Source organism: Pochonia chlamydosporia, chromosome 3 (genome assembly GCF_001653235.2).
Source record: "Pochonia chlamydosporia 170 chromosome 3, whole genome shotgun sequence".
Classification (NCBI taxonomy): Eukaryota; Fungi; Ascomycota; class Sordariomycetes; order Hypocreales; family Clavicipitaceae; genus Pochonia; species Pochonia chlamydosporia.
This window is the reverse complement of record NC_035792.1, coordinates 917,862-941,300: the sequence shown is the minus strand read 5'-3', so window position 1 is coordinate 941,300 and position 23,439 is coordinate 917,862. Positions and strand designations below refer to the sequence as shown.

Genomic DNA, 23,439 nt, shown 5'->3' with positions numbered 1-23,439 from the left:
CTTCACCGTACTTGAGGAGATCAGTCTGGAGGCTTTCACTATATTTCGCCATTGTGTGTGAGGGGAGGTTGGCTGATGTTAAGAAGTGATGGTTTATATGAGTCTTTAATGGAGATTTAACATTTGATTTCATGTAAGTCGCGATGTTGCTTTGCTTCACAGGAATATGAAGGAGTCAGTCTGGAGGCTTTCACTATATTTCACCATTGTGTGTGAGGGGAGGTTGGCTGATGTTAAGAAGTTATGGTTTATGAGTCTTTAATGGAGATTATCGTCTAAATTGGTGCAAGTCGCGATGTTGCTTGCTTGCCGGTACTTAAATACGGTCATGAATCTGAAGTTTGTTTTCACATATTTCACAATTGTGAATGAGCGAAGCCTTAACGTGGTTCAATTCATACAACATAGTCGTAACTCAATCACTTCTGCGCATCCGCCTTCATCCCGCTCTGCACCCAATTCCTCGACGACTCAGCCTTCTTATCCAGCTCCTCCTCACTCAATTTGTCGTTGTCAAACGCAGTATGCTGCTTCGGCACATGGCGCCCCTTTTCAAAGCCAGGTCGCTGCAGCAGCGTGTTCAGCCACTTCTCCAGATGGGGAAACTCCTTGAGCGAGACGCCCGCCCAGGCTGTGAATTGTCAGCACATTACTGATGTCACTGTAGAAGACGTAGAGAAACTGTAGGAAACGTACTGTGAGAAGCGACCCATCCCCAGCATGAAATGTCCGCAATGGTGACGCGGTCGCCGACCAGGAAGCCGTGGGACGACTTGGCGAGGTGGTCGTCCATGGTGCGGTACAGACGGCGAGTTTCGTTGCCGTAGCGGTTGATGCCGTATTCAATCTTTTCGGGGGCGTATCCTGTTATTGTCAGTGGTGAGGAATTGTGTATGAGGCTGGTGGGTGAGCGTACTCTTGAAGTGGTTTGCCTGGCCTTGCATCGGCCCAAGACCACCCATCTGCCACATTAACTATGATGTGTTAGCTGTATTCTAAAGTTCGCAATGGATGAGATGGCACGCACCCAGCTGATGACTTCCCAATGCTCCGCCGAGTCCTTGGGATACGAAATCTTGTGGTCCTTGTCATACCGGTCCACGAGATACTCCAAGATGGCGCCGCTTTCAAAAACCCGAATCTTCTTGCCGTTGAATGTGTCTGTCAGAGCGGGAATTCGGCCATTGGGATTGATGTCCAGGAACCATTGCTCCTTTTGCTCATTGTCCATCATTTTGATATTATACACCTGCGATTATCAGCATTATCCCGAAAAGTTATTCACTTAGACTCGTACCTCATATTGAAGACCGAGCTCCTCGAGCGCAATGGACGCTTTGATTCCGTTAGGCGTCTGCGCCGTGTAGAGAACGATATCGGTCTTGGTGGCCATGTTTGTGAATTGCGAGGCTAATTTGCGAAGTCGAGCTGTCATGAGTATGAATTGTGGAGTGCGCGAGATTTATATTTATGGTATAGAGGGATAATCGGCTTGAGGTTTGAGCGCTTGGTAATTCGCGTGTGGGAGTTGCTTAGAAATCGTGCTTGGTTTGCTGCATCACGTCACGACTCCCCTCCCCCGCCATTGGCAGGGGTGAGGGTACACATGTACGATGCCGCGGACTGGGTCTGGACCTGTGGCTGTTTGGGAGGGCGGAGCGGGTAGTTTGGTAGTACAGACTTATTTGGTTTCGATACACTCTCTTAGGTACTTAAGTGGTAGTTTTGCGGAGTTTGGTCGGGGTGGGATTGTGCCGAGTGGATTAGCTAGACAATGGTGCGCTGGGTGGGTGGAAGGTGTTTTTGGGGTTTGCACGGGATATCAGGGGATTTAGCTGGGAGTTAGTTACTGAGGGCATAACGCTTTGAGATGGTTGAGGTTGGTCGTTACGGGGGTTTGGTGTGAATAACTTCGGTGACTTAAGGGTTGAGGATGGGTTCTGCCAGTAACATAACGCATGAGGTTCACTCTCTTCATTGCTATGTTCCATGATTTCAAAGCTTTCGGACATGATTGACTCATTGCGATGAATTTGAAGTTATGGTCTTGCGAGATGGTGAGATGTGATATCTTGGTTGTCCCGAGACGCAGCATAGTATCGACCAACTCACCCTTGTTACTTCAACCAACTCACAGGATTACCAATGCGAAACCTATATACTTGAATACTGTGCAAGTAAGTAGTGGGGTTTGGCGGCAATTGGAGGCCAAAATCTCACCAGGGCGGCTAGTCCCCGATCTTCGATCTTCCCGTCTGACAGGTGTTGGGGCAACATCTTGGCGTCACGGGATGCATCTCGCAGTTATGCTAAGTGAGCCATTGTCTTTGCATCTACCGTGTGAATGGCTCTCGTGGTATGGCTGCAATACCGCTCTCAAGATGCCATTGGAAGGTCTCTAGATCCCAGTTCAGTCTGGCCTCTCAATGGCGTTCAACCAAGTAATTCTGGCATCATCATGCATGCAGGCACTTCTATACCTCATAATTTATTCATAAATCCAAATCATCTTACTACTAGTAAAACAACGTAAGCACAATATGCATGGTATCATGTGTTCGCAGCCACCTAATTACTATTAAAATAATTCGTCGCAATAATCGGCCCCAATCCAGCCTCCTTCTCCCACTCATCAAGACTATACCGCATTCTCGGCCATAATCCCATCTCAGCACCATTACTCGGCGCATACTTCTTCCCATCAAACGACTCTGGCTGCTCGTACAAGAAGAAGCAGTATCGATGTGGCGGGCTGCCTGGTGGTGGGCCGGGTGGCGCGTAATTGCAAATAAATGCTTCAGATGACTTCATCACAGTCTGTCCATCTTGCGTAGATGCTTGTAGCCCGGGCTGAATCCAGTGGAGAATAGGGCTGAGGAATGGAAATGATGGATGGGGAGCATCGAGATCCAGGCATACTGCTATGTACTTGGTTGATGGGGTGGCTGCGTCGAAGCGAATGACGGGTGTATCTCGTGCATCTTTGAGGAGATTAGCATTCATTATACGGGAACTGAAATTATGAGTTGTGCTTCATACCGCCTTTGGGAATGTGATAGCCTGGTTCAACAGTGTGTTTGCCGACGCTTACACCCAGGATCTTGGATTTGTCGTTTTGAAGGGCGGCGATGGCCGCCATGGCGTTGGTGTTGGAGGGCATTACGGAATTACTTGGACACCAACCTGTCTATTTTTCTATACTGTAAAAAAAATATTCAATGGCTCTCAGGAACCTTTATAAATATTTTAATTGGAATCTTTGACGCTTATTCTGGTTGATCGGCGATTAGTGATCCACTAAACGATAAGCCCGTGCCGGTTGAGCACCGACGAACCGTGAGACATTGGCGATTTGGCCGAAGGTTTCGGGCCGGGAGCGGCGAGGTGCCGACACGGAAAGTCTGCTGCTTCTTCTTGAGTTAAACATGACATGAGATGAGTTTGAACTGCGATTGGGACAAGTGAAGGTTCTTTACATATTTTTATTCGAAGCTGATCCAACTTTTATTATATTTACTTGCAAACTTGGCCTCTCGTGATCGTACCAGTTCCTGATTTGTATCTCGACTACCGGGTAGCATATGTAGCCCGCACAAGTGTTAGTGAGATGTTGAAGTAGTTTTACGTCATTTCTCCAGAATTGAGGGTCCATCAAATGTCTATTGAAGCAATGGGAAATGTTTGTGGAAGAGTCGCCGTGTTAGTCATAACCAATTCTTCCACCTTTAGACGTGATCGACATCAAAATTCGTGCATGTACACCTCGCATCCCAGGATTGTAAACCTCCAACCTCCAATCTCAAGCTTGAGAACATCACCGTTTTCCACCCACCATGTCACTAAGCATCGACAGTCCCGCCGACATGGAATTAGGAACACACAACCTCACCATCCAAACCTCAACAGACCGCAACTCAGTTGACGAAAATGACAGCCCAGATCAACCTTTTCTCATCGCCCCCGACGAAGACTCATGGCATCCCCCACCCGGATTCGCATGGATCCAAACCGCCATCATGACAAACGTCTCCCTCAACGGCTTCGACTACACCATCACGGCTACCACCTACGCCACCATCAGCTCTGAATTTGACGCCGCAAACACTGCCTCCTGGCTAACAACGTCGTACCTCATCACTGCGACCGCCTTCCAACCCCTTTACGGACGTGTCTCCGACATTTTCGGCAGACGCATATGCTTCTTCACGTCCACCGTCACCTTTGCAGCCGGCTGTCTAGGATGCGGGATAGCCAAAAACATCATCTTTCTAAATGTGATGCGTGCGCTGACAGGGTTCGGAGGCGGTGGTCTAATGACAATGGGTATGTCTCACTTTATGGCTCTCAGTGCTGTTTCTGCCTCCCAATGTTAGTGCTAATGAAACCAGCAACAATCGTCAACTCGGACATGATCCCCTTCCGCAAGCGAGGCATGTACCAAGCTATGCAGAATGGCGTATTCGGATTCGGTTCCATTGCAGGTGCTTCGTTCGGCGGCGCCATAGCGGACCACATTGGCTGGCGGTGGTGTTTTCTCGCTCAAGTCCCTCTTTCTGTCATGGCGTTCGTGGTAGGCTGGTATGTATTGAAGGACCAAGAGGGTTCGTTTTCCATCGACCAGGGTCTAAGTACGGCGTGGAAACGGGTTGATTTCTCCGGAGCCTTGTTGCTGGTGGCAGCTATTTCGATACAGTTGCTGGGTCTTAGTTTGGGCGGCAACGAGCTTCCCTGGACGAGTCCCTGGGTGGTGGGCTCATTGATCGTGAGTGTGGCTTTGTTTGCTGCCTTTTTGAAGGTGGAAGCTGAAACGGGTGCGATGCCTGTTATCCCACTGCGTATGCTGAGAGGTCGATTGCCGGTGTTTACGCAAATCGCCAATGTGTGTGCTGGGATGGCTGCCTTTGGGGTAAGGAATCTTTTATTTTTGAAATGTGAAGTATACTGACTGAGTATAGTATCTGTTTATGCTCCCTCTCTTCTTTCAAGTGGTCTTACTCGATTCTGCGACCAAGGTTGGCGCTCGGCTTGCCATACCCTCACTTGCTACACCGATAGGAGGTCTCATCGCCGGCATCGTCATGTCTCGCTGGGGCCAACTCATACCGTTGGTGCGAACAGGTGTACTCCTCATGGCATTTGGAAACGCACTAGTCACGTCATTTGGATTCGAAGACGCAGCGTGGAAGTACATCGTGTACATTTTTCCCGCCAACCTCGGCCAGGGCATTGTATACCCTGCCATCCTGTTCACTTCGCTGGCTTCGTTTCCCCACGGAGGTCCGTACAACCCGCTGAATCTACACGACTGGTTCTAACATATGCAGACCACGCCGTGTCGGCATCAACGACATATCTCATCAGGTCCCTCGGCACAGTCTGGGGCGTCTCTGTAACCTCTGCCATTGTGCAAACCACGCTCAGTGTCCGGCTACCGGATGCTTTGGGCGAGATATCAGATAAAAGGAGCGTAGGGCTTAATAATCTGCCTTTGCTATTCTAAATGATTGATGAAATGATGCTGACTTTTTTGCTTGGATGATAGGTCATTGACGAGATACGACATTCTGTGGATGCGTTGAAAAAGTTGTCTCCGGAGTTGCAGCTTCGAGCAAGACATGTGTACTATGATGGGATTCGGTATGGGTTTATGGCGTCTACGGCGATGGCGGTGCTGGGGATTTGTGCGGCGTTTGTTGCGAATGGGAGGCAGTTGCGTAAGACGCATGGGTAAGTTTAATGTTTACTAATGATGATGCAGACGTAAGCGTATAGAGGGAGGTAGATTAGATGGTAGATTCAATCGAGGCTTGACCACCATTGTAGTGAACACGTCGATGGTTTGCAGTCTGAGAGAGAGAGTTTGTTTCCTCGCAAGTGTTCGTTTTGTGCAATGCATTCAAGTTGCAATGCGTTGCATAGGACTAATAAGTATACATTGGTCCATGGCATTAGCACTTTGTAGAAACTAAGTACCTTGTACATCTACGGCCGCGGAGACGATTTGACACCAGATTTCATTTGATCCTACGAAGTGCACATCGAGGTCAATTACCGAGGTACTTGAGTATTTTTGTGAGTGCCTCACCTCAGCTTACACTTGACGCAACATGACAGCATTGAAATTCCGCAGGCAAAGGCACAGTTGGAATTTGGGTAGCATTGAGCAATTGAGTCGGCATGGATCAGCAACTTCGTCATGACTGGATGGTGTCTTGTCTGCTAGTTCGAAGCGGAAGAGACCTGGCCATGATGCAGCTCTCCAAAGTTCCAGACACACTTGCACTTGAGGATCGGGTTCTGTTGGGTGACTGACCTCCATGTCACTGCTCAGATCACTGCATGTGCTAAAGCCCCACCCATTTCGACGCCACGACAAACACCAAGCTAATCAACATCCTGCTACATCTCATCAAATGCAGTGAGCTGATCATCAAACAACTTCGCCAAATTCCGGCACTTGGCCGAGCCGAATCGTCAGATTTCATATCCATCTTACAGACCTGCATCTCCGACTGCTCATGACCGCCTGCTCAGAGGCATCTGCGACAAACACACGAACCCCGATCATGAACGTTCCACCACGCGACCAAGGCTCGGCATAATCCACCGCCATGAGTGAGACACCCAGGCCCAAGCAAGCGGCTTGTCTGGTGTGTCGCCGTAGCAAGATCAAGTGTGACTGGACTGCCCCAGAAGGTCGATGCAAGAGATGTATCCAACTAGGCACCGAATGCATTCGCCCTGATTTCCATGCTGGCCGGCAAAAGGGCATCAAGAAGTGCGAAACCTCCCATTCCACCCGCAAAGCTTCAGCTAACATGTCGCTCCTGTGCTTTCGATCCATAGTAAGAGAGTTGGTCTTGACAAGGCTTTATTTCAAGTAGAGCAGGCTGTCAAGCGGGCCAGAAGTGGCCGGCAGCAAAGCAATGAAGATGACAAGGCATTAACGCAAATGAGAGCCCTCATGGGACAACTGGATGGCAACGAGTGGTCACCAGGTCAAGCATCGAATAACCATGGAAGCGCCGAAGCCGAAGTTTCATCGAGTGACGATGGCGAAAATGGAGAGGACACCACTGACCAGACGTCCATGTCGGATTTCGCACAACGCACAGAGGAGAGCCTGGCTGTTGACGACGCCGAAAACCCGCTCCAGCTGCTTGCCCGGGCATCTTATTTTCAACCATCCCGAGATGTTCCAAGTCGCAGCTCACCGCAGAACTCGCGAAGACGCGGTGGCGCAACCTCAGGCGGAAGCACTGAGTCGTCGAGCCTGGAGGCCTTCTTCTCGGGAGCCAAGGTGAATCTTGATGTGGGCAGCGATATCGACCCCTTTGAGCTAGGACTGATCTCCGAGGAGGAGGGAGATTCTCTCTTTACCTAGTATGTTCTACGCATGTTTCTTTCTCCTATTGATACGGTGCTAAACCACGCAGCTTTCATGCGAATCTCGCTCATACGCGTTGGGGTCTCGATTCGACCCTGCACACAATGGCTTACACCCGCTCCAGATCAGCCTTTCTCTGTACCTCTATCCTCGCGGCATCTGCGTTGTTCTTACCTACGGCCTCGGCATTATCAAAACGACTGTCAAATCATGTAAATACGTTGGCACACAGAGTCATATTGCGCAGACACAAGTCTATTGAAATCGTTTTAGCATTCATGATCAATATCCCATGGATGTTTCCAGGTCAGCATAGTACCGACGACGAGGCTTGCGTATACATATCCATGGCTACCAGCGTTGCCATAGATTTGTCTCTGCACAAGGTCATTGTTCCTACTGAGGTTTTACAGCAGGGCTCAAATTTGGCCCTCGCAAGAGGCGAGTGTTTGGACAGTCGAACAGCCCTGGCCATGGATGGGTATCCGGATCTAGATCCTTGGACGGACAAGGCCAAGCGTCTACTGCGAAATAGGGAACGTTGCTGGATATCTCTTTTCGTTCTCGAGCGAGGGTGCGTGCTCTATCCTACAATGAACTTTAACGGCGCTGACAACCTTGCAGCATGTCTCTAGCTCGTGGCCGCCCTTTCGTCGTGCCCGTCACAAGACTAGTCAAGGACTGCGACAGCTGGTATCGGTCCGCGGTTGGCGACCCTCAGGATGGCCCGCTGGTGTCAATGGCTGTGCTACGACGAGACTTGGTATGTGTTGTCTACGGAATTTTGATTTGCTACTCAAGTTCATATACTCATCTCATGCTAGGACGGTCTTTTCTCAACAGTTCGAGCCCTTTGTGATGGGTCACAGAATCCAGTTAGCGACGGATCTCTAATTGCTCAATCGTATGAATCGCTACGCAAACACTCTTCAGCTCGCACTAACATATTTCAGAATCCAAGGCGCGATCGAAAGATTCTTCGACCAGTGGTATACTGAATGGGGAGTGTCTATTGGCATTGGGCCACGTAAGTAGCAAATTCTGCGACAGGGCAGTGAATACACAATCTAACACTTGGCAGAGCGCCGCCTGCCCCCATATGTCGACATCCTCGTCACTCACACCCGGCTCTCAACGTACGGCGGCGTAATCAATCACCCCACAGCTCCCATCGAAGTCAGACGATTCTTCCGTACGGCCGGCTTGTCGTCGGCTCTGAATGTGATGAGGGCAGCCATCCAGGGCGAGGCCCAATTACATTCCATGCCGAACAACACCGCCATTATGATTTCATTCGCTGCTTGTTTTGCATTGACACTCAGCGCATACACTTCAGGTGGCTCTACTTTGGCGCCGAGTATTCGGAAACTTATCGACGAAGCTGCTGGTGTCCTTGAACGAATAGGTACCATAACGCAACATAGAAACGGTCTTTCGGCATTATACGGAAAATACTTGAGACAAATTGTGCGAAAAGCCGCCAAACAAACTGCAGCAACTTCATCCACTGCGCCACAAAACCTGACCTCTCCTGCTGTACCCGAAGTGCAATCTATGGGTGCACCAGTTTCCACACCAAACAGTACCAGCTTCCTGAATCAGCAAATCCTGTGGCCCGAGCCTCTTCAATTCTCTGCAATGTCAGATGATCAGATTGACCAGGTGCTCAACCAGCCCGGCAATGAGTTTGAGCCTTCGTTTGGCGGGCTGTCTTGGGAGGATATGAACAACTTTGATTGGCTGCACTGGCCAGAATTCGTGGGATAGGCTAATAGAACAGTATCAGGACTGCTTTAATGTTAGCCGTTAAGTTTATAACGCGTGTTAGAGGTGGAATCGGTTTGTCTCAACCAAGCCGGTGTCACCCTCCTCTGTTCCTCGATGCCCACGCATGAGCTCGAATTGTGCTCTACCGTACCGCCGCTGCCCGGGTGGCGATGGCAGGTTCGCTTTGCTTTGCCGAGCCTGCCTCTCAGCGTGGGGTGAGTAATACGGACAGTGTCGCAACTTCTATGCAGTTCTGTGTATCAAAGCCAAAGGTAGGCAGGAGCGCGCTCAGTGGAGGTGCCGGAGCAACTTGACCTTCCCGCTGTTGCCATCAGTGAGTAAGTATCCTGGGTGCCGTGGCCGTAGCCGAGAAACCTACCAAGCTCCGTGACTGCGATATTGGCGTAGAATTGCTACTTAAGTAAGGAATGATATAGCACAAAGTAGATCCTTCCACTGTTATTACATCGGTGGCAGTGGCTAGTTTAGAGGCTTGGTCCTGTCAAGGTAACAAATATCAAATGGCCCCGGCCATGTTCTTCATAACTCTGCTTCTTTTGCTCCTCTCCAACATTGTCTTCAAACATTTCCCATCTCCTCTGGCCATATGCCATGCCTTTGTAACCACAATACCCATGGACATTCACAGTCAACATGCCTTCAACATCAAGACCACCACGCCAGCAGCCGCTCAGGTGAATCGTCCACCACAAACCGCTCACCTCCTCACGTTCAATTTCCAAACAAATGACTGTCAGATTGGACATACATAACGATGTGGGTGGTTCTCGGTGCTGAGAAAAAAAAAAGGATGATTGCCCACCCCCACCGCGCCCCGTCACATTTTTTCCCCTTCCCCGTCACTACACTGATTGCCCGTCCCCTTCCCGCAAGATGACTATTAAGAAGAGAACAGCCAAAGAGAGCCCTCCACAAAGTCGTCAGCTTTTAAAGCTGACGTTTCACCCGCAGGACTCGCATTTTGAGCTGGCCGCTTGGTTAACCCTTGTATCATGGGATATAAGTATTGGACAAACAGGTACTTCTTCGCTTGTCACTTGACAAGCTCGCAGAATGACAGCTGACCATGTAGAAGAGAAGTTTCGGACCCTTTCTTTCAATTGCGCTTTGTACCGGTTCGATTTCAATATGTTTGACAGCGCGGGTAGACTGGCGCAAGGATATTTTGTATGACTTCAGTTGTTGGGCGGATCATCATTAGTCATAGTTTGAAAAGAACAGATAGAAATGTTAACCCCCACCGCTATATTTTCTCGCCCCTTTGCAACCCTCTATTCTGACCTCAATCTCGATGGTGAACGTCTCATCGGCCGTGTTCGAACAGATGCTGGTGAGGGGCTGTAGCAGGAAGAAGCAGGTCCAGTGCAGTGCTGCGAAAGCGTCCAGCTTTTATACTTAGGCAATGGCAACCGCTGACTCACATGTGCACTGTGGCACCCAGTGCCACCAGTGACGTTCTAAAGTCAACCAGACATTGAAGGTTCAATGCCAACATGAAGTTCGCCCTAACAAGCATGTGGCGTCAGCCAACAGGACACCAGACTCTCTTTCGTGAGTCCAAATCGAAGTCTGTCACCAGACCGGCAAGCCACCAGGGGTCGCCCGCAGCATCGGTCAGTCACAGAAGATCTTGAACCTATACAGCAGAATCACCACAGACACAGCAACAAATTCAGTATGCCAAGGACGAAAGTGCCTGGCAAGTATACATACCAAATACGCTTTCGTTTGCGTCAAGAATTCAAGTCTTTGCTATGGTAATATTTACTCTTCAATACTTACCTGCATCTAGCCTTGAAGAAAAAGCATCGCGACAATCAAACCTTGGCATCGAGAATAGCAAGCAAGTTGAGGTCTAGAGGCGCCAGATTACACCACGCCATCGCTCCTTGACAACAATGAAGTCAATAGTGAGTTCCTCAGCCTCATGTTCCCCTTCCAGTCGCCAAAAACATTCGGCTTTTTATTGCTTGCGTTGTTTCCCTCGGCGTCAGTCTTTGCGTTGATTGGTTACCTAGGCCAGAATTCGCGGGATGTGCTCCTGAGTCCTGACAGCAGCGTCTAGTCTGCCTACTTTGCAAACATTCACATGATATACTGATGTGTACAGCTACAATCTAGCAGTCTCTACCTGCCGATTCGATAAACTCAACTGAGAGAGCTTTCTGAGCTGTTCCATGAAGACGAACGTTAAAACCGTATGAGGGCTGCCTTGGTGTTAGATGTCAAGTCAATTATGAGTGTTGGAGGCGACATACGTTAGTCTCAGCCAAGCCGGTGTCCAACCCTTCATCAAGAATCGTGGCCCTTCGTCCCTCAGGCTATCTCGAACAACCTGCAGCAGGCTCTACATATTGTCAATTACACCATACCACGGGGTTATTCAACTGGTGTCAACTCACGTCTCGACCTGCACTTGACTGCATGCGGCTCTTTAGAACATCTGCCGGTGCACAGAGCGTGGTGGCCACGGTACCAGCTACAAGTGAAGCAATTGCATGGGTAGTGATGTTATCTGACATATTGCCTGATGCTAGCAAGTATTGCTTTGCCGACGCATACCTGACGAGGAGTGTGTTAGCCATGGTTACAATCAGGGGATGTAGCCACATACGATGCGATCTGTGATACATCTAGTAACTGTGTTAGCACCAGAAAACCAACCGCGAAGCTGCAACAACTTACTCATGAGGACACTTCTCGTCACATTTGGTCCAATACCGCGACTGAACGCCCTTGTACCCTCCTCTTTCCAAACCCGCCACAAACCAACAAGCGCATTCGAGTAACGGAACCTATCTCCCGCAGCCTTAGCCCCGTCGGCGCACATACGCACGAGAACAACCTCGGTGGGATTGCCAATCAACCCGGCTATTCCACCAGAAACGCCGGCACAAGCAATGTTCCATGAGACCGGGAGCTTGTCCCTCCCGGACCTCTGGAGCACTTGTGCTGAAAGATAGGTGTGGAGGCCGAATCGGGCAGTCGAGTATGTACCCTGACGCAGGATAGAAGCCGATAGGCCAGCCCATAATGACGGGATTCCTGGGGAAGATCTGGTCAGTTTGACACCAACAGCCACAAACCGGGGGGGGGAGTGGCGTACCGTCTCGGAGCCCAAATCTGTATAATGTACTTAGCATGGAGTTGCTGGATTTGAGGACCTGCATGCGGCTGAGAATATGGTAAATTAGTAATTGGATTGTTTAGCCGGCTGTGGTTGTTGACAGACGTACTATTTCGTCTGGTCGAGTGGGTGGGCTGTGTAAGTCAGTCTTGGCTCAGTCTGTGAAGTTGTTCAAGGCTCCAATTGGCAACATTTGAACTTACTGAAGCAGACGGCCATGCAAGCTGCAGCACCGCTGAATTGTCATTTCGTATAAGTAAAAATCCATTAATGTGGTAACAAGCTCACATCTTTAAGATACGTACCCCAGCCAGAATGGTTCTTTGCGATTCTTTGAAGCCGACATATTCAATCTTGTAACCTCGCAAGCACAACACCACAATCTTCCAATTCACCACGACTCATCCCCATTGCACGGCTTTTATTCATCAACATTTCCCCCATCGCTTCCTATTCCCATCAGACGCTTTCTCGGCCTCAGTACTGTCCTCCGTCGCATCATCAACCACCCCCTGTCAAACGCATGCCGAAACGCCCGCCTCGGACCCCAGAACTAGTCTCCGACCGAGGCCATCATCATCACCAAACATTCATGCGTCATCGCCAACAAAAGCTACATCGCCCAACTGGCAGAAGCACCAAAAAAATGGGCAAACTTCCCCCCTCTCACTCTCGGCAGTCGACAAGAAACATGGCCAAGCTATCCAATTCACTCAAGGCGCTCATCAACGCACCCTTTGCGCGGCCGGGTCCCACGCCCGCGCCAGCAATCATGAGGGATGTCTTCTCTGCGATTGCGCGCGACGCAGCGGACAAGAAGATTGGCACGCGGCCATGGCTAGCTATATCCGTACGTTACAGCCCGTTCAATTTGTAAAAGTATGAAGCGTCGTCTAACAAATCCCAGGCAGCCGCAACATTCACCCTCAACTCGCCGGACTCGCTGCCCATTCTCCACGCCATTGCATCCCAGCAGGAAAACGAAGTCCAAGCCGCAGAGTTTATACGAGAAGTAGGCCTCAAGTGCATCAGCTTCAACGGCATCCCCCGCACAATCAACTGCCTGAACGCGTTTCACGCCTCCCTACCGAAACATGTGACCGCTGAATTATCCACGACGCCGACGCGACGGGCGACGACGCAGAATCTGGGGGAGATTGCGAAGCGCGGCCGCCAGCTGTGGGACTCGATATACGCGCCGTTTGAGGATAAGTTGGTTGAGAAGTTGGGCGTGGCGCATCCAGATCTGCCGGTTCATATATTGGGGAGTCATTATGGGCCGTTGCTGGCGGATCCGAAAGAACGGGAAGGGTTGGCGAGGACGGGGAGGGTGGTGACGAGTTTGGTGGCGGTTGCGTGTTTGAGGGCGCAGAGGGGGGTTGGGCCGCAGGTTTTGTCGCATGTTTTTGGGTTGAGGAAGGGGTGGGAGGATGGGACGTGGAAAGGGGATGGAGAGGAGGAGGACGGGGAGGTGGTGGAGTGGTTGGTTGGGGATGAGGGCGTGGAATGGGTTTTGAGGACGGTGGATAGGATTGCGGATATTTTGGTGGGGAGTGGTGCGAGGGAGGTGAAGCTGTGAGAAGTTGTGATGGGGAGATGGGGTTGATGTGTGTTTTGCGGCATGATAGAAATATAGAAAGTGTATATATGTGATGGGATGAGGTGTTCGTGATATATGGTAGTGAGCGTATTTCGCTGTGTTGAGTAGAGGTAAAGATAGGCATAGATGGGTTTAGGACAGATATGAGCATGGTCTTGAAACTCTAGTATTTATGTTCTATGGTACATGTACATGACACTTTACTCCATCGTCTGCACTCCATCAGCCACCTCAAACTTGGCATCCGTCTTGCTTCTCACCTCGTCGACAGTCACTCCGGGAGCTAGTTCCGTTAGAGTCAAGCCGCCCTTCTTGCGGTCGACTTGGAATACGCACTGCTCTCGTTAGAAGGAATTATAGGAGAACAGACAAAGGCCAGGATCCACTTACGAGATCAGTGATGATGGTGCTGACCACTCTCGCACCCGTCAATGGCAAATTACATTGCTCAACAATCTTTGACGAGCCATTCTTGGCGACATGTTCCGTCGCAACGACAATCTTGGTCTGGTCCGGGTTGGCAACGAGGTCCATAGCACCGCCCATGCCCTTGAAGACCTTGCCTGGGATCATAAAGTTGGCCAGGTCACCGTTTGCGCTGACCTGAAGAGCCTGTGCATGTTGTCAGCGCAGTTTAGTTCGATTGGAGGTGAATACATACCCCTAGAATGGATACGTCCACATGGCCACCGCGAATCATGCCAAATGACTCTGACGAGTCAAAGCAAGACGCACCAGGGACAAGTGTGACGGTCTCTTTGCCGGCGTTGACAATATCGGCATCAACTTCGCTCTTGGTTGGGTATGGACCCATACCGAGGATTCCGTTCTCAGATTGGATCCAGACTGTTCGACCGGGTGGGATAAATGTGGCAGCCAGAGTTGGGATTCCTGTCATTTGTTAGTGAAGATAGGTCACATTTTAGGTATATAACTTGCATACCAACTCCCAGGTTCACATAAAACCCTTCCTTTAACTCCTCTGACGCTCGTCGTCCAATTCGGTTTCTCTTCTCCTGTGCCAGATTCTTGGGTGATGAGCTCTTCACGTCGGCTTCCTCAGCTGGATCACGCAGTTTGAGAACTTCGATTTTCTTCTCAGCGGTGGCGGGGACAACGCGGTCAACAAAAATTCCGGGCAAGTCGACATCATTGGGGTCGATTTCGCCAATTTCAACAATGTTTTCTGCCTCGACGATGGTGACCTTGGCGGCTTTGGCCATCAGTGGGCCAAAGGCTTTGGTGGTATATCTGCAAATGTTAGAAATGATGCCTGTAATCGACTTCGAATAGTCGGCAGGGGAACATACCTGAAAACGCAGTTTCCAGCCTTGTCGACCTTCCATGCTCGTAGAATAGCAACATCGCCTGTGAGAGCAGTCTCCAGCAGAAAGGCGCGGCCATCAAATTCTCTGGTCTCACGAGGTTTGCCTCGTTCGAGGGCTTTCCCCGAGGGTCCGAGTCTGATGGGTATTTCACCTTCTTGAAGCAATGTATCTTGAAAACATGTCAGCCTACGAATCCAGCTCTTCTTTTTTGGACAGATGATGAACTTACGTGCACCTGTGGGGGTGTAAAATGCGGGAATGCCTGCACCCCCGGCTCGCAATCGTTCAGCGAGCGTTCCTTGAGGACATAGCTCAATTGCCAACTCCCCACTGAGGTATTTCTTCTCCAATGCCTTGTTGTTCCCGAGATAGGACAAGACCAGATTGCTCACTTGGCCGGCTTTAGAAAGTATTGACAGTCCACCCTTGCCTTCTATCCCCGCATTGTTCGAGACTGCAGTGAGTGAATGTAAAGATTCGGCGCCTCGACGATTGAGCGCTTCGATTATGGTTTCTGATCGAAATGAGTTAGTTATTTCTCTTACAATAAATTCGGCATTGCACTTTAGACGTACCAGCCACTCCGCAGAGTCCAAAGCCAGAACTAAGAATTGTAGAACCACTCTTCACATCCGCAACAGCCTCATCCGCAGTTCCGTAGACTTTGGAGTATTTCTGCTGCGGTTGTGACAGTCGTACGGTTGTTGAGACAAAGGTCCGCTTTGCCAAGTTAGTTTGGCATCGAAGTATCCGCCCGGTAATAGTAGCTGTCCGGTGAGCGCCAGCCTGCTTCATGGAAGCTGTGATTGTAAACATGGTGAGCGGTTCGACCTTCTTTCCAGAGCTACATTTGAGAGTAAGAACATTGAAGGGGAAAGAATTACATGATTCAGTTTTATGGCAGAAACAAAGGGCAGGACCAAATTCTGAACAATGGGTCGCAGCTTCCCTTTGATGCCGTCACTATCATGACAGGTCCGTATTCGGCAAGGGCGGAACTTAAAACTGAAGACCGGCGATTCGTCGGACGTTGAAAGCATCTCCATTTGATTCTCCATCCACGTCTCCTCTGAGTCTCCCCTTCGTCTTCTGCGTCTCCATCATTTCTCCCATCGATCCGACAGCCACAACGCCAACAATTTGGCACCAAGAGTCAAGTCAATTGCTCGGGGTCAAAAGTGGCCCCGGCGATGACGGGTGGCGGTTGAACGGTCGGCACCCAAAACTGACAACCGTGCGGATGAGATGACGAGCAGAGCGACTTCTACGTCAGATTTGGCCCTGGTCCAATACAATGACGGACGGGACAACATATCACCATCTCAACGATGCACGGGTAATTCTGTACCCCACAGCTCCGCTTCCCCAGGATCCAGTTCCTAGTTTGTTGAATTACAATTACCCTTACCTGGGTTGGGTTTATATTCAACTCGAATTCCTGGCCGATTGACAGTCAAGCAATTGAGGTTGCATTCCATCCAAGTCTGTGCACCATCCTGCGCTAGAGTCTTTCTATTTTGAACTTGTTTCAAATGAACTCCAAATCACAATCGGATCTCGAGATGGACGGCAAAGCCGAGCATGAGGAATGCGGATCGCCGCCATTGCAAAGCATGGAGAATCAAAAGTTGACCAGACGGCTATTATTAAAGCTTGACACTCGGTATGTGATGCATTGCATTCATGTTGTGTTACCACGGACCTTTTACTCACCCTTGCGCTCCTAGCGTTCTCCCTATTCTGGCCCTCCTATTTCTTTGTTCCTTCCTAGATCGAACGAATGTTGGGAATGCCCGGATTCTGGGCTTGGAAGACAGCCTGCACTTGTCCGATAAACAATACACAACCGGGTTGGCCGTCTTTTATGCGACCTATGTCGCTAGGTACGTCAAAATCTTGGCTTGCGTCTTGGCAGTGGTACCTAACAAGATGCAGCGAACTGCCAAGCAACCTGCTCCTCAAGAAGGTTTCCCCTAAAATTCTCCTGCCATGCCTGACAGCTCTGTGGGGAATCATCACCATGTGTCTCGGATTCGTGACTGGGCCTGGCAGCTTTATCGCAGTCCGTGCTCTTTTGGGCATCGCTGAAGGTGGATTGTTGCCTGGCATGGTATTGTACCTGTCAAGTCTTTACACACGTGGAGAATTAGCACTGCGAATTGGCATATTCTATTCGGCCGCGTCTCTGTCCGGGGCGTTCGGAGGTCTGTGTAGTTCCTGTTTCAACGCTGCGACTCATATTTACTGACAGATATAACTAGGCCTCCTTGCTCGTGGACTCTCGGCAATCGGGCCACGCGCTGGCATCGAAGGCTGGCGTTGGATTCTCATTATTGAGGGCCTTTTGGTATGCGCTTGACCTCATTTACGACATCTGCCATGGACATGGTACTAACGCATAATTTAGACCGTAGTTGCAGGCTTCATTGCATTTCTTGGTCTTCCCAATAATGTAGCGACTGCACGGTACCTTACTCAGGAGGAGCGGGATTGGGCGATGAAGAGACTAGCCGAGGACTCGGACGGCCGGTTTAAGTAAGTGCCCGCGCTCGACGTGATGGATAGTACGTATTGACCTGTCTGTAGTCTCGCGAAAGAAAAAGATGAAAAGTTTAGCTGGAGCGAAGTTCGACGTGGTGTGTTTAACCTCCAAGTTTGGTTAACATCCACCGCATATTTTGCCATTCTCTCGGGACTGTACTCTTTTGGACTTTTTGTAAGTCACTGTTACTAAATGCCACTTTACATGCGAAGACGAATACACGCTGACAATCAGCAGCTGCCAACCATTGTCAATGCCCTCAAGATTACAAGCAGCGCCAATCAAACACAACTCTGGACAGTTATACCGTATGCCGTAGCAACTCCAATTACAGGTACGCAATGGCCACTATTAGTCTGCATGCATGAATCGTTCCACTGACGACGAAACCGCAGTGTTGGTCGCATTTCTGTCCGATCGCCTGAAACTAAGAGGCGCATTGATGCTTTGCATTCTTCCAATAGCTATCGTAGGCTATGCAGTTATTGCCAACACCACGGGCCCCTCAGTCCGATTTGCCATGACGTGCTTGATGGCTATCGGTCTTTACTGCTCCGTGCCCTGTGTGCTAGTTTGGAACTCAAATAATTCAGCAGGCCATTATAAAAGAGCGACAACGTCGGCTCTCCAATTGGCCGTCGCGAATTGTGGTGGATTTGTAGCCAGTAAGTTCAACTGCATTGCTTCAAGGATACATGGGCGCGACAAACAAATATAGAGCTAACATTGTTCCCTTACCGCAGCATTTGTATATCCAAGCAAAGATGGCCCAAACTATCACCGTGGACACACCATTATTATGGGACTTTTATGTTATGCATGGGTAGCGTGAGTGAAATACAGACGAATTTGGCGATTTCCAAGCTAACCTTCTACTTTAGACTCCTTGCCAATGTTTTGTGGTGCGCCAAGATTAATCGCGACAAGAGATCAGGCAAACACGACCAATACACGGGATACGGCGATGACCGTGATCCGGAGTTTAGAATGGTTTTATAAACTATGTGTAATTATCCTGGATGAGATGGTGTATTTATGCAGGCATATAAGATGCGAATAGCGATTGAGATTTACGCCTGACTTCAATGGGCTATACTGATATTACTGCTAGACATGGCGTACATGACGCAAACACGGCAGTTGGATGGGTTGTTTAGCTCGGCAGAAATGAAAGGGAATGATTATATATCGCCTGTCCAGTATGGATCCATATCCCGACCTTGCCGGCCGATCTCGCCCGACTTGAAGGCAGAGCAGCTCCGCGCAGAACAGAAGCCTACTAGAGCATGATTGGTCCGTTCGCATAAATCTGGTGTAAGATGTCTCAATGGGCACTTTTCTCTTCCAAAGATATTTCCAAGCAATTGTGCTGGTATGGGTTCTAGAATGCGGGAATAAGCACATCGCGCCAGGCCCTTTCGGCCGAGCATCTGGCCCCCATGGACATCATCAACTGCCGATGCACGTCTGACGAGATTCTAGCCTAGCGTGTGTGGCCGTGGAATACAACTACGCCGGGCAATTTACTCGAAGCAAAGGACAATTTAGTCAACATCGTTTTTGTTATGAGACATTTCCAGAAAATAGAATCATTTGACTTTACTCGGTGGTTTCGGCCCCAGGTCGGCACCGAACTACTTGTACTTGCACATGCGCCCAACCCAAAAGGGTAACATTCGAAGGGTGGCCTGTCCAAGACGATCATTCGGGAAGCTTGCCATGACGAAATGAGAGAACCGAATCCACGGGCCTGTCCTCAACGGCTGCAATAGTCAAGCGAAGCACCGAGAGTCCCACCGCCCCCTCATGACAGACCGCAGGATGGCCTATGAGGTGCATGCAAGGGGTTTCATTGAAAGTTGTGTTACACTTCTTTAATTCCCGGCACACCTATTCCGGTTTTCTTTTGGGTAATAAGTGTTTATAGGGTTACATTTTGGCGGTCAGATGCTGGCCTTTGCAGATCAGCTTGGGCTTGGTTTCCTGTTGTCGATTTCAAGCTGAGAGTGACGCGGATGTTGCGGATTGGCACGATTTACTGGGCATGTATTGGGAGATGATCGCTTAACTGGTGCTATTGTGGTAGTGTGGGACATGATGGGAGCGTTACTGACTTGCTTCGCGAGTTTATATGTTAATATAAAGGCACCCCATTATCATTATTTCAATATATCTACATTATCCTGGTACTTGTTCATCAACTTCGACATATCAGTCTAAAACAGAAAGGTTACCATATCCTATACCATATCCTCACATTCCTCATGGCTCACGTCAACGGCACGACTACAAAGTCAGGACCTCCTCTCCGGCGCCTGCTGCCCAACATAGTCGACGAAATCGCCTCCTCTGAACCAAATCGCCCCTACATATACCAACCAAAGTCAAGCCAACCCGAAGACGGCTGGGTCCCAATAACCTTTAAAGAATTCGCCAACGCCATCAACCACGTCGCCCACATCATCACCGAAACCATCAAAACGAACAACTCAGATGCCTTTCCCACGCTAGCCTACGTCGGCCCCAACGACATCCGCTACGCCATCATAACCCTCGCAGCCGTCAAAGCCCGCTGCCGCGCCCTCTTCATCTCACCCCGAAACAGCATCGACGGCCAACTCTCCCTCTTCGAACGAACAAACTGCACCACCATCTGGTACGCAGAGTCACTCCACCTTGTCGTCCGAACATGGCTCTGCGAGCGCAAAATGAACTCCTGGATGGTTCCCCCCCTGACAGAATGGCTGTCTGCCTCACCACCCACCTTCCCCTACGGCAAGACGTTCGAGGAAGCGCGCTGGGATCCCTTGGTTGTTCTGCACACGAGCGGCTCGACGGGGCATCCGAAGCCGATTGTCGTTAGGCAGGGTGGTCTCGCGGCCGTGGACTCGTTTAGAGATCTGCCAGAGTATATGGGCGGGACGTTTGTCTGGAAGTTTTGGAAATCTCGTGCGACGAGGGTGTTTATGCCGATGCCGTTGTTCCATGCGGCGGGGCTTATTGCTGGGTTGTTGGCGTTGTCGATTTACTATGGTGTGCCGTGTGCGTTGCCGTTGGTTGATCAGCCGGTTACGCCGGAGTTGATTGTGCGGTGTTTGAGGTATTCTGGGTGTGGTGGTGCGTTGTTGGCGCCGTCGATTGTTGAAGAGTTGAGTCGTATGGAGGATGGGGTGGAGGAGTTGAAGAAGCTTGCGTTTGTTGCGTTTGGCGGAGGTATGTTCACTTGAAATGGTGAGATGCAATAGCTAACCAGTTAGGTAATTTGTCCAAGACGGCTGGCGATAACCTCATTGCTCAAGGGGTGGTGTTGAACAACTCCATCTCTTCTACAGAGTAAGTATAGTCTTGTAAGTCTGTTTGTGGTGGCTAACCCTTGGCAGGCTTGTTCCATATGCTGTATACTTCCAGCCAAACCCCAAACTGTGGCAGTACTTTATTCTCAACAGTGAAGTAATGGGTGCGGAATGGAGACTTCACGATCCCGAGAACGGCATCTATGAGCTTGCGGTGCGACGAAAAGACCCCAAGGAGCCGCTTGATCAGCCTGTCTTTTACACGTTCCCTGAACGCACGGAATGGTCTACCGGTGACTTGTTCAGAGCTCATCCCACGCTAAAGGACCATTGGATGTACCACGGACGAGCGGATAATATTATTGTGTTTTCGAACGGCGAGAAGCTCAACCCGGTTACTATAGAGGACAGTATCGTGGGACATCCATCTATTAAGGGAGCCTTGGTCGTCGGACAGGATAGATTCCAGCCGGCACTTATACTGGAACCCACAACGCCACCTGAGACGAAAGAGGAATCACAGGCCATTATTGACTCTGTGTGGCCGCTGATAGACGAGTTAAATGGGGAAACGGTCGCTCATGGACGTATATCCAGGCAACTTATCGCGTTGTCTGATCCAAGTGTTCCATTTCCGAGAGCGTCCAAGGGAACCGTGCAGAGAGGCTTGGCCGTCCGCGCTTATAGGTTGTTGATTGATGAGATTTACAAACGGGCTGAAGTGGTTGACACGACGGATGTTGCACCTCTTGATTTGACTAGTGTTGACACTGCACTGCAGTCCATCGCCGATCTCCTCGCAGACCGAATGGGTATTAAAGACATGGAACCGGATACGGACTTTTTCAGCGCTGGCATTGACTCTCTGCAAGTTTTGAGCATCTCCAAGTATTTGAAGGCCGGTCTTGCGGCTGCAGGTGCGGTCGTTGATGATGTAGTTGTTGCGCCGAAGGTTATTTATTCCAACCCAACACTAGGGCAGTTGGCATCGTACCTATACACAGCTACGCATACGACTGACAGTACACAGAATGAAGAAGTCGACAAGGAAATTTCCATTGTTGAAGGCCTGGTATCGAAATACACCAAAGACCTCCCCACGCATCAGCCTGATAAGCCAAAGCCTTTGGATGAGGAACAGACTATTATTCTCACAGGCTCAACGGGCTCACTTGGCGCATACTTGCTAGACGGACTCTGTAAATCCCCTCATGTAAAATCAGTTATTGCTCTGAACCGGGGCACAGATGGAGGAAAATCCCGACAACCGGATATAAGTGCCACGCGAGGACTCAGCACCGACTTCTCAAAGGTACAATTCCTCAGCGCGGACCTCTCCCAGCCCAATCTTGGATTCGAAAGCACAAAGTACCAAGAGCTTCTATCTACTGCGGATCGCATAATCCACAACGCCTGGCCAGTCAACTTCAACATCAGCGTCTCTTCTTTCGAGCCCTACATCCGTGGTGTCCGACACCTCGTCAACTTTTCTGCCGCAGCGTCAAAACAAGTCCCCATCATCTTCCTCTCCAGCATCGGCACAACCGCAAATTGGAAATCACAAGACTCAGTTCCCGAGCGGCAGTTAACAGACCTGTCCTTGGCACAAATGGGCTACGGGCTATCCAAGCTAGCAGGTAGTTTAATCTTAGACGCGGCAGAAACGTCCGGCTTACCAAGCGCTTCTATACGCGTGGGCCAAATCGCTGGTCCCCGTGGCGTCAAGGGGAAATGGAATCCGCAGGAGTTTCTGCCTAGTCTGATTGCGAGCTCTGTTTATCTGGGAGTTCTTCCGGCCGATCTTGGTGCCCAGGATGTGGTTGACTGGATGGCCATTGAGGATGTGGCAGGGCTTGTTCTTGATGTGAGTGGAGTTAAGGAGAGGAAGGATGTTTCTGAAATTGGGGGGTATTTCCACTGTGTTAATCCTAGGACGACGACGTGGATGGATTTGGCTGCTGTGGTTAAGGATTTCTATGGTGACCGGATCAGGGAGCTTGTTAGTCTGGAGGATTGGGTGTGTGAGCTTGAGAAGAGTGTTGATGGGGGTGATATTGATAGGAATCCTGGTGTTAAGTTGTTGGATACGTATCGGGCTTTTGTGGCGGCGAAGAAGGCTGGTCGGGGGCATGTGTATCTCGATATGGAGAGGACGGCGAGGCAGAGCGGTACGGCGGCGAAGTTGGGGCCTGTGACGGGTGAGTTGATGAGGAATTGGTGTTTGCAGTGGGAGCTGTAGATGATGGGTTATTTAGCTTGTTTGTTTGTCGATGGTGGATGGGACGGAACAAATGTTTACAGACTGCCGCTTAATTAAACTTTTTATTACTATTAGTTTCCTGCTTAAGTGAATTCCTGGAAACTTTGCAATGAA

General features: G+C 50.0%; 10 protein-coding genes across 10 annotated transcripts; 5 read left to right on the top strand and 5 right to left on the bottom strand.

Annotated features, from left to right (window-relative positions):
• Nucleotides 1-419: 419 nt before the first annotated feature.
• VFPPC_15743 (glutathione S-transferase II) lies at nt 420-1,393 on the bottom strand (the record flags this gene model as incomplete). The annotated part of the gene is made up of 5 exons (XM_018293496.1): nt 420-631; nt 697-864; nt 917-974; nt 1,028-1,249; nt 1,298-1,393. 5 exons carry the CDS (start codon nt 1,391-1,393, stop codon nt 420-422), a joined length of 756 nt encoding a protein of 251 aa, XP_018144706.1.
• Nucleotides 1,394-2,505: 1,112 nt separating this feature from the next.
• On the bottom strand, nt 2,506-3,139 carry VFPPC_04186 (protease inhibitor (Tfs1); the record flags this gene model as incomplete). The annotated part of the gene is made up of 3 exons (XM_022428389.1): nt 2,506-2,513; nt 2,577-2,981; nt 3,040-3,139. 3 exons carry the CDS (start codon nt 3,137-3,139, stop codon nt 2,506-2,508), a joined length of 513 nt encoding a protein of 170 aa, XP_022284455.1.
• Nucleotides 3,140-3,833: 694 nt separating this feature from the next.
• VFPPC_17758 (MFS drug transporter) lies at nt 3,834-9,154 on the top strand (the record flags this gene model as incomplete). Its single annotated transcript, XM_022429445.1, has 11 exons — nt 3,834-4,323; nt 4,389-4,906; nt 4,956-5,277; nt 5,325-5,467; nt 5,543-5,727; nt 6,847-7,383; nt 7,437-7,961; nt 8,012-8,150; nt 8,212-8,291; nt 8,341-8,414; nt 8,469-9,154. 11 exons carry the CDS (start codon nt 3,834-3,836, stop codon nt 9,152-9,154), a joined length of 3,699 nt encoding a protein of 1,232 aa, XP_022285517.1.
• An 894-nt stretch (nt 9,155-10,048) lies between these two features.
• VFPPC_17759 (hypothetical protein) lies at nt 10,049-10,216 on the top strand (the record flags this gene model as incomplete). The annotated part of the gene is made up of 1 exon (XM_022429446.1): nt 10,049-10,216. One exon carries the CDS (start codon nt 10,049-10,051, stop codon nt 10,214-10,216), a length of 168 nt encoding a protein of 55 aa, XP_022285516.1.
• A 1,069-nt stretch (nt 10,217-11,285) lies between these two features.
• On the bottom strand, nt 11,286-12,648 carry VFPPC_13585 (mitochondrial dicarboxylate; the record flags this gene model as incomplete). The annotated part of the gene is made up of 9 exons (XM_018291360.1): nt 11,286-11,382; nt 11,434-11,522; nt 11,578-11,737; nt 11,790-11,808; nt 11,861-12,220; nt 12,282-12,349; nt 12,412-12,436; nt 12,506-12,537; nt 12,608-12,648. 9 exons carry the CDS (start codon nt 12,646-12,648, stop codon nt 11,286-11,288), a joined length of 891 nt encoding a protein of 296 aa, XP_018144703.1.
• A 345-nt stretch (nt 12,649-12,993) lies between these two features.
• On the top strand, nt 12,994-13,881 carry VFPPC_04184 (hypothetical protein; the record flags this gene model as incomplete). Its single annotated transcript, XM_018283580.1, has 2 exons — nt 12,994-13,152; nt 13,210-13,881. 2 exons carry the CDS (start codon nt 12,994-12,996, stop codon nt 13,879-13,881), a joined length of 831 nt encoding a protein of 276 aa, XP_018144702.1.
• Nucleotides 13,882-14,102: 221 nt separating this feature from the next.
• On the bottom strand, nt 14,103-16,046 carry VFPPC_04183 (succinyl-CoA:3-ketoacid-coenzyme A transferase subunit A; the record flags this gene model as incomplete). The annotated part of the gene is made up of 7 exons (XM_018283579.1): nt 14,103-14,237; nt 14,293-14,514; nt 14,564-14,793; nt 14,846-15,153; nt 15,213-15,399; nt 15,460-15,744; nt 15,806-16,046. 7 exons carry the CDS (start codon nt 16,044-16,046, stop codon nt 14,103-14,105), a joined length of 1,608 nt encoding a protein of 535 aa, XP_018144701.1.
• A 716-nt stretch (nt 16,047-16,762) lies between these two features.
• Nucleotides 16,763-18,771, top strand: VFPPC_13584 (MFS transporter; the record flags this gene model as incomplete). The annotated part of the gene is made up of 10 exons (XM_018291359.1): nt 16,763-16,893; nt 16,958-17,113; nt 17,166-17,434; nt 17,492-17,577; nt 17,638-17,765; nt 17,817-17,946; nt 18,010-18,106; nt 18,168-18,437; nt 18,516-18,600; nt 18,654-18,771. The coding sequence occupies 10 exons, from the start codon at nt 16,763-16,765 to the stop codon at nt 18,769-18,771; spliced, it is 1,470 nt and encodes a 489-aa protein (XP_018144700.1).
• A 182-nt stretch (nt 18,772-18,953) lies between these two features.
• VFPPC_15742 (hypothetical protein) lies at nt 18,954-19,611 on the bottom strand (the record flags this gene model as incomplete). Its single annotated transcript, XM_018293495.1, has 2 exons — nt 18,954-19,239; nt 19,487-19,611. 2 exons carry the CDS (start codon nt 19,609-19,611, stop codon nt 18,954-18,956), a joined length of 411 nt encoding a protein of 136 aa, XP_018144699.1.
• Nucleotides 19,612-20,036: 425 nt separating this feature from the next.
• VFPPC_04182 (nonribosomal peptide synthetase) lies at nt 20,037-23,304 on the top strand (the record flags this gene model as incomplete). Its single annotated transcript, XM_018283578.1, has 3 exons — nt 20,037-20,985; nt 21,030-21,105; nt 21,153-23,304. The coding sequence occupies 3 exons, from the start codon at nt 20,037-20,039 to the stop codon at nt 23,302-23,304; spliced, it is 3,177 nt and encodes a 1,058-aa protein (XP_018144698.1).
• Between the last annotated feature and the right edge of the window lie 135 nt (nt 23,305-23,439).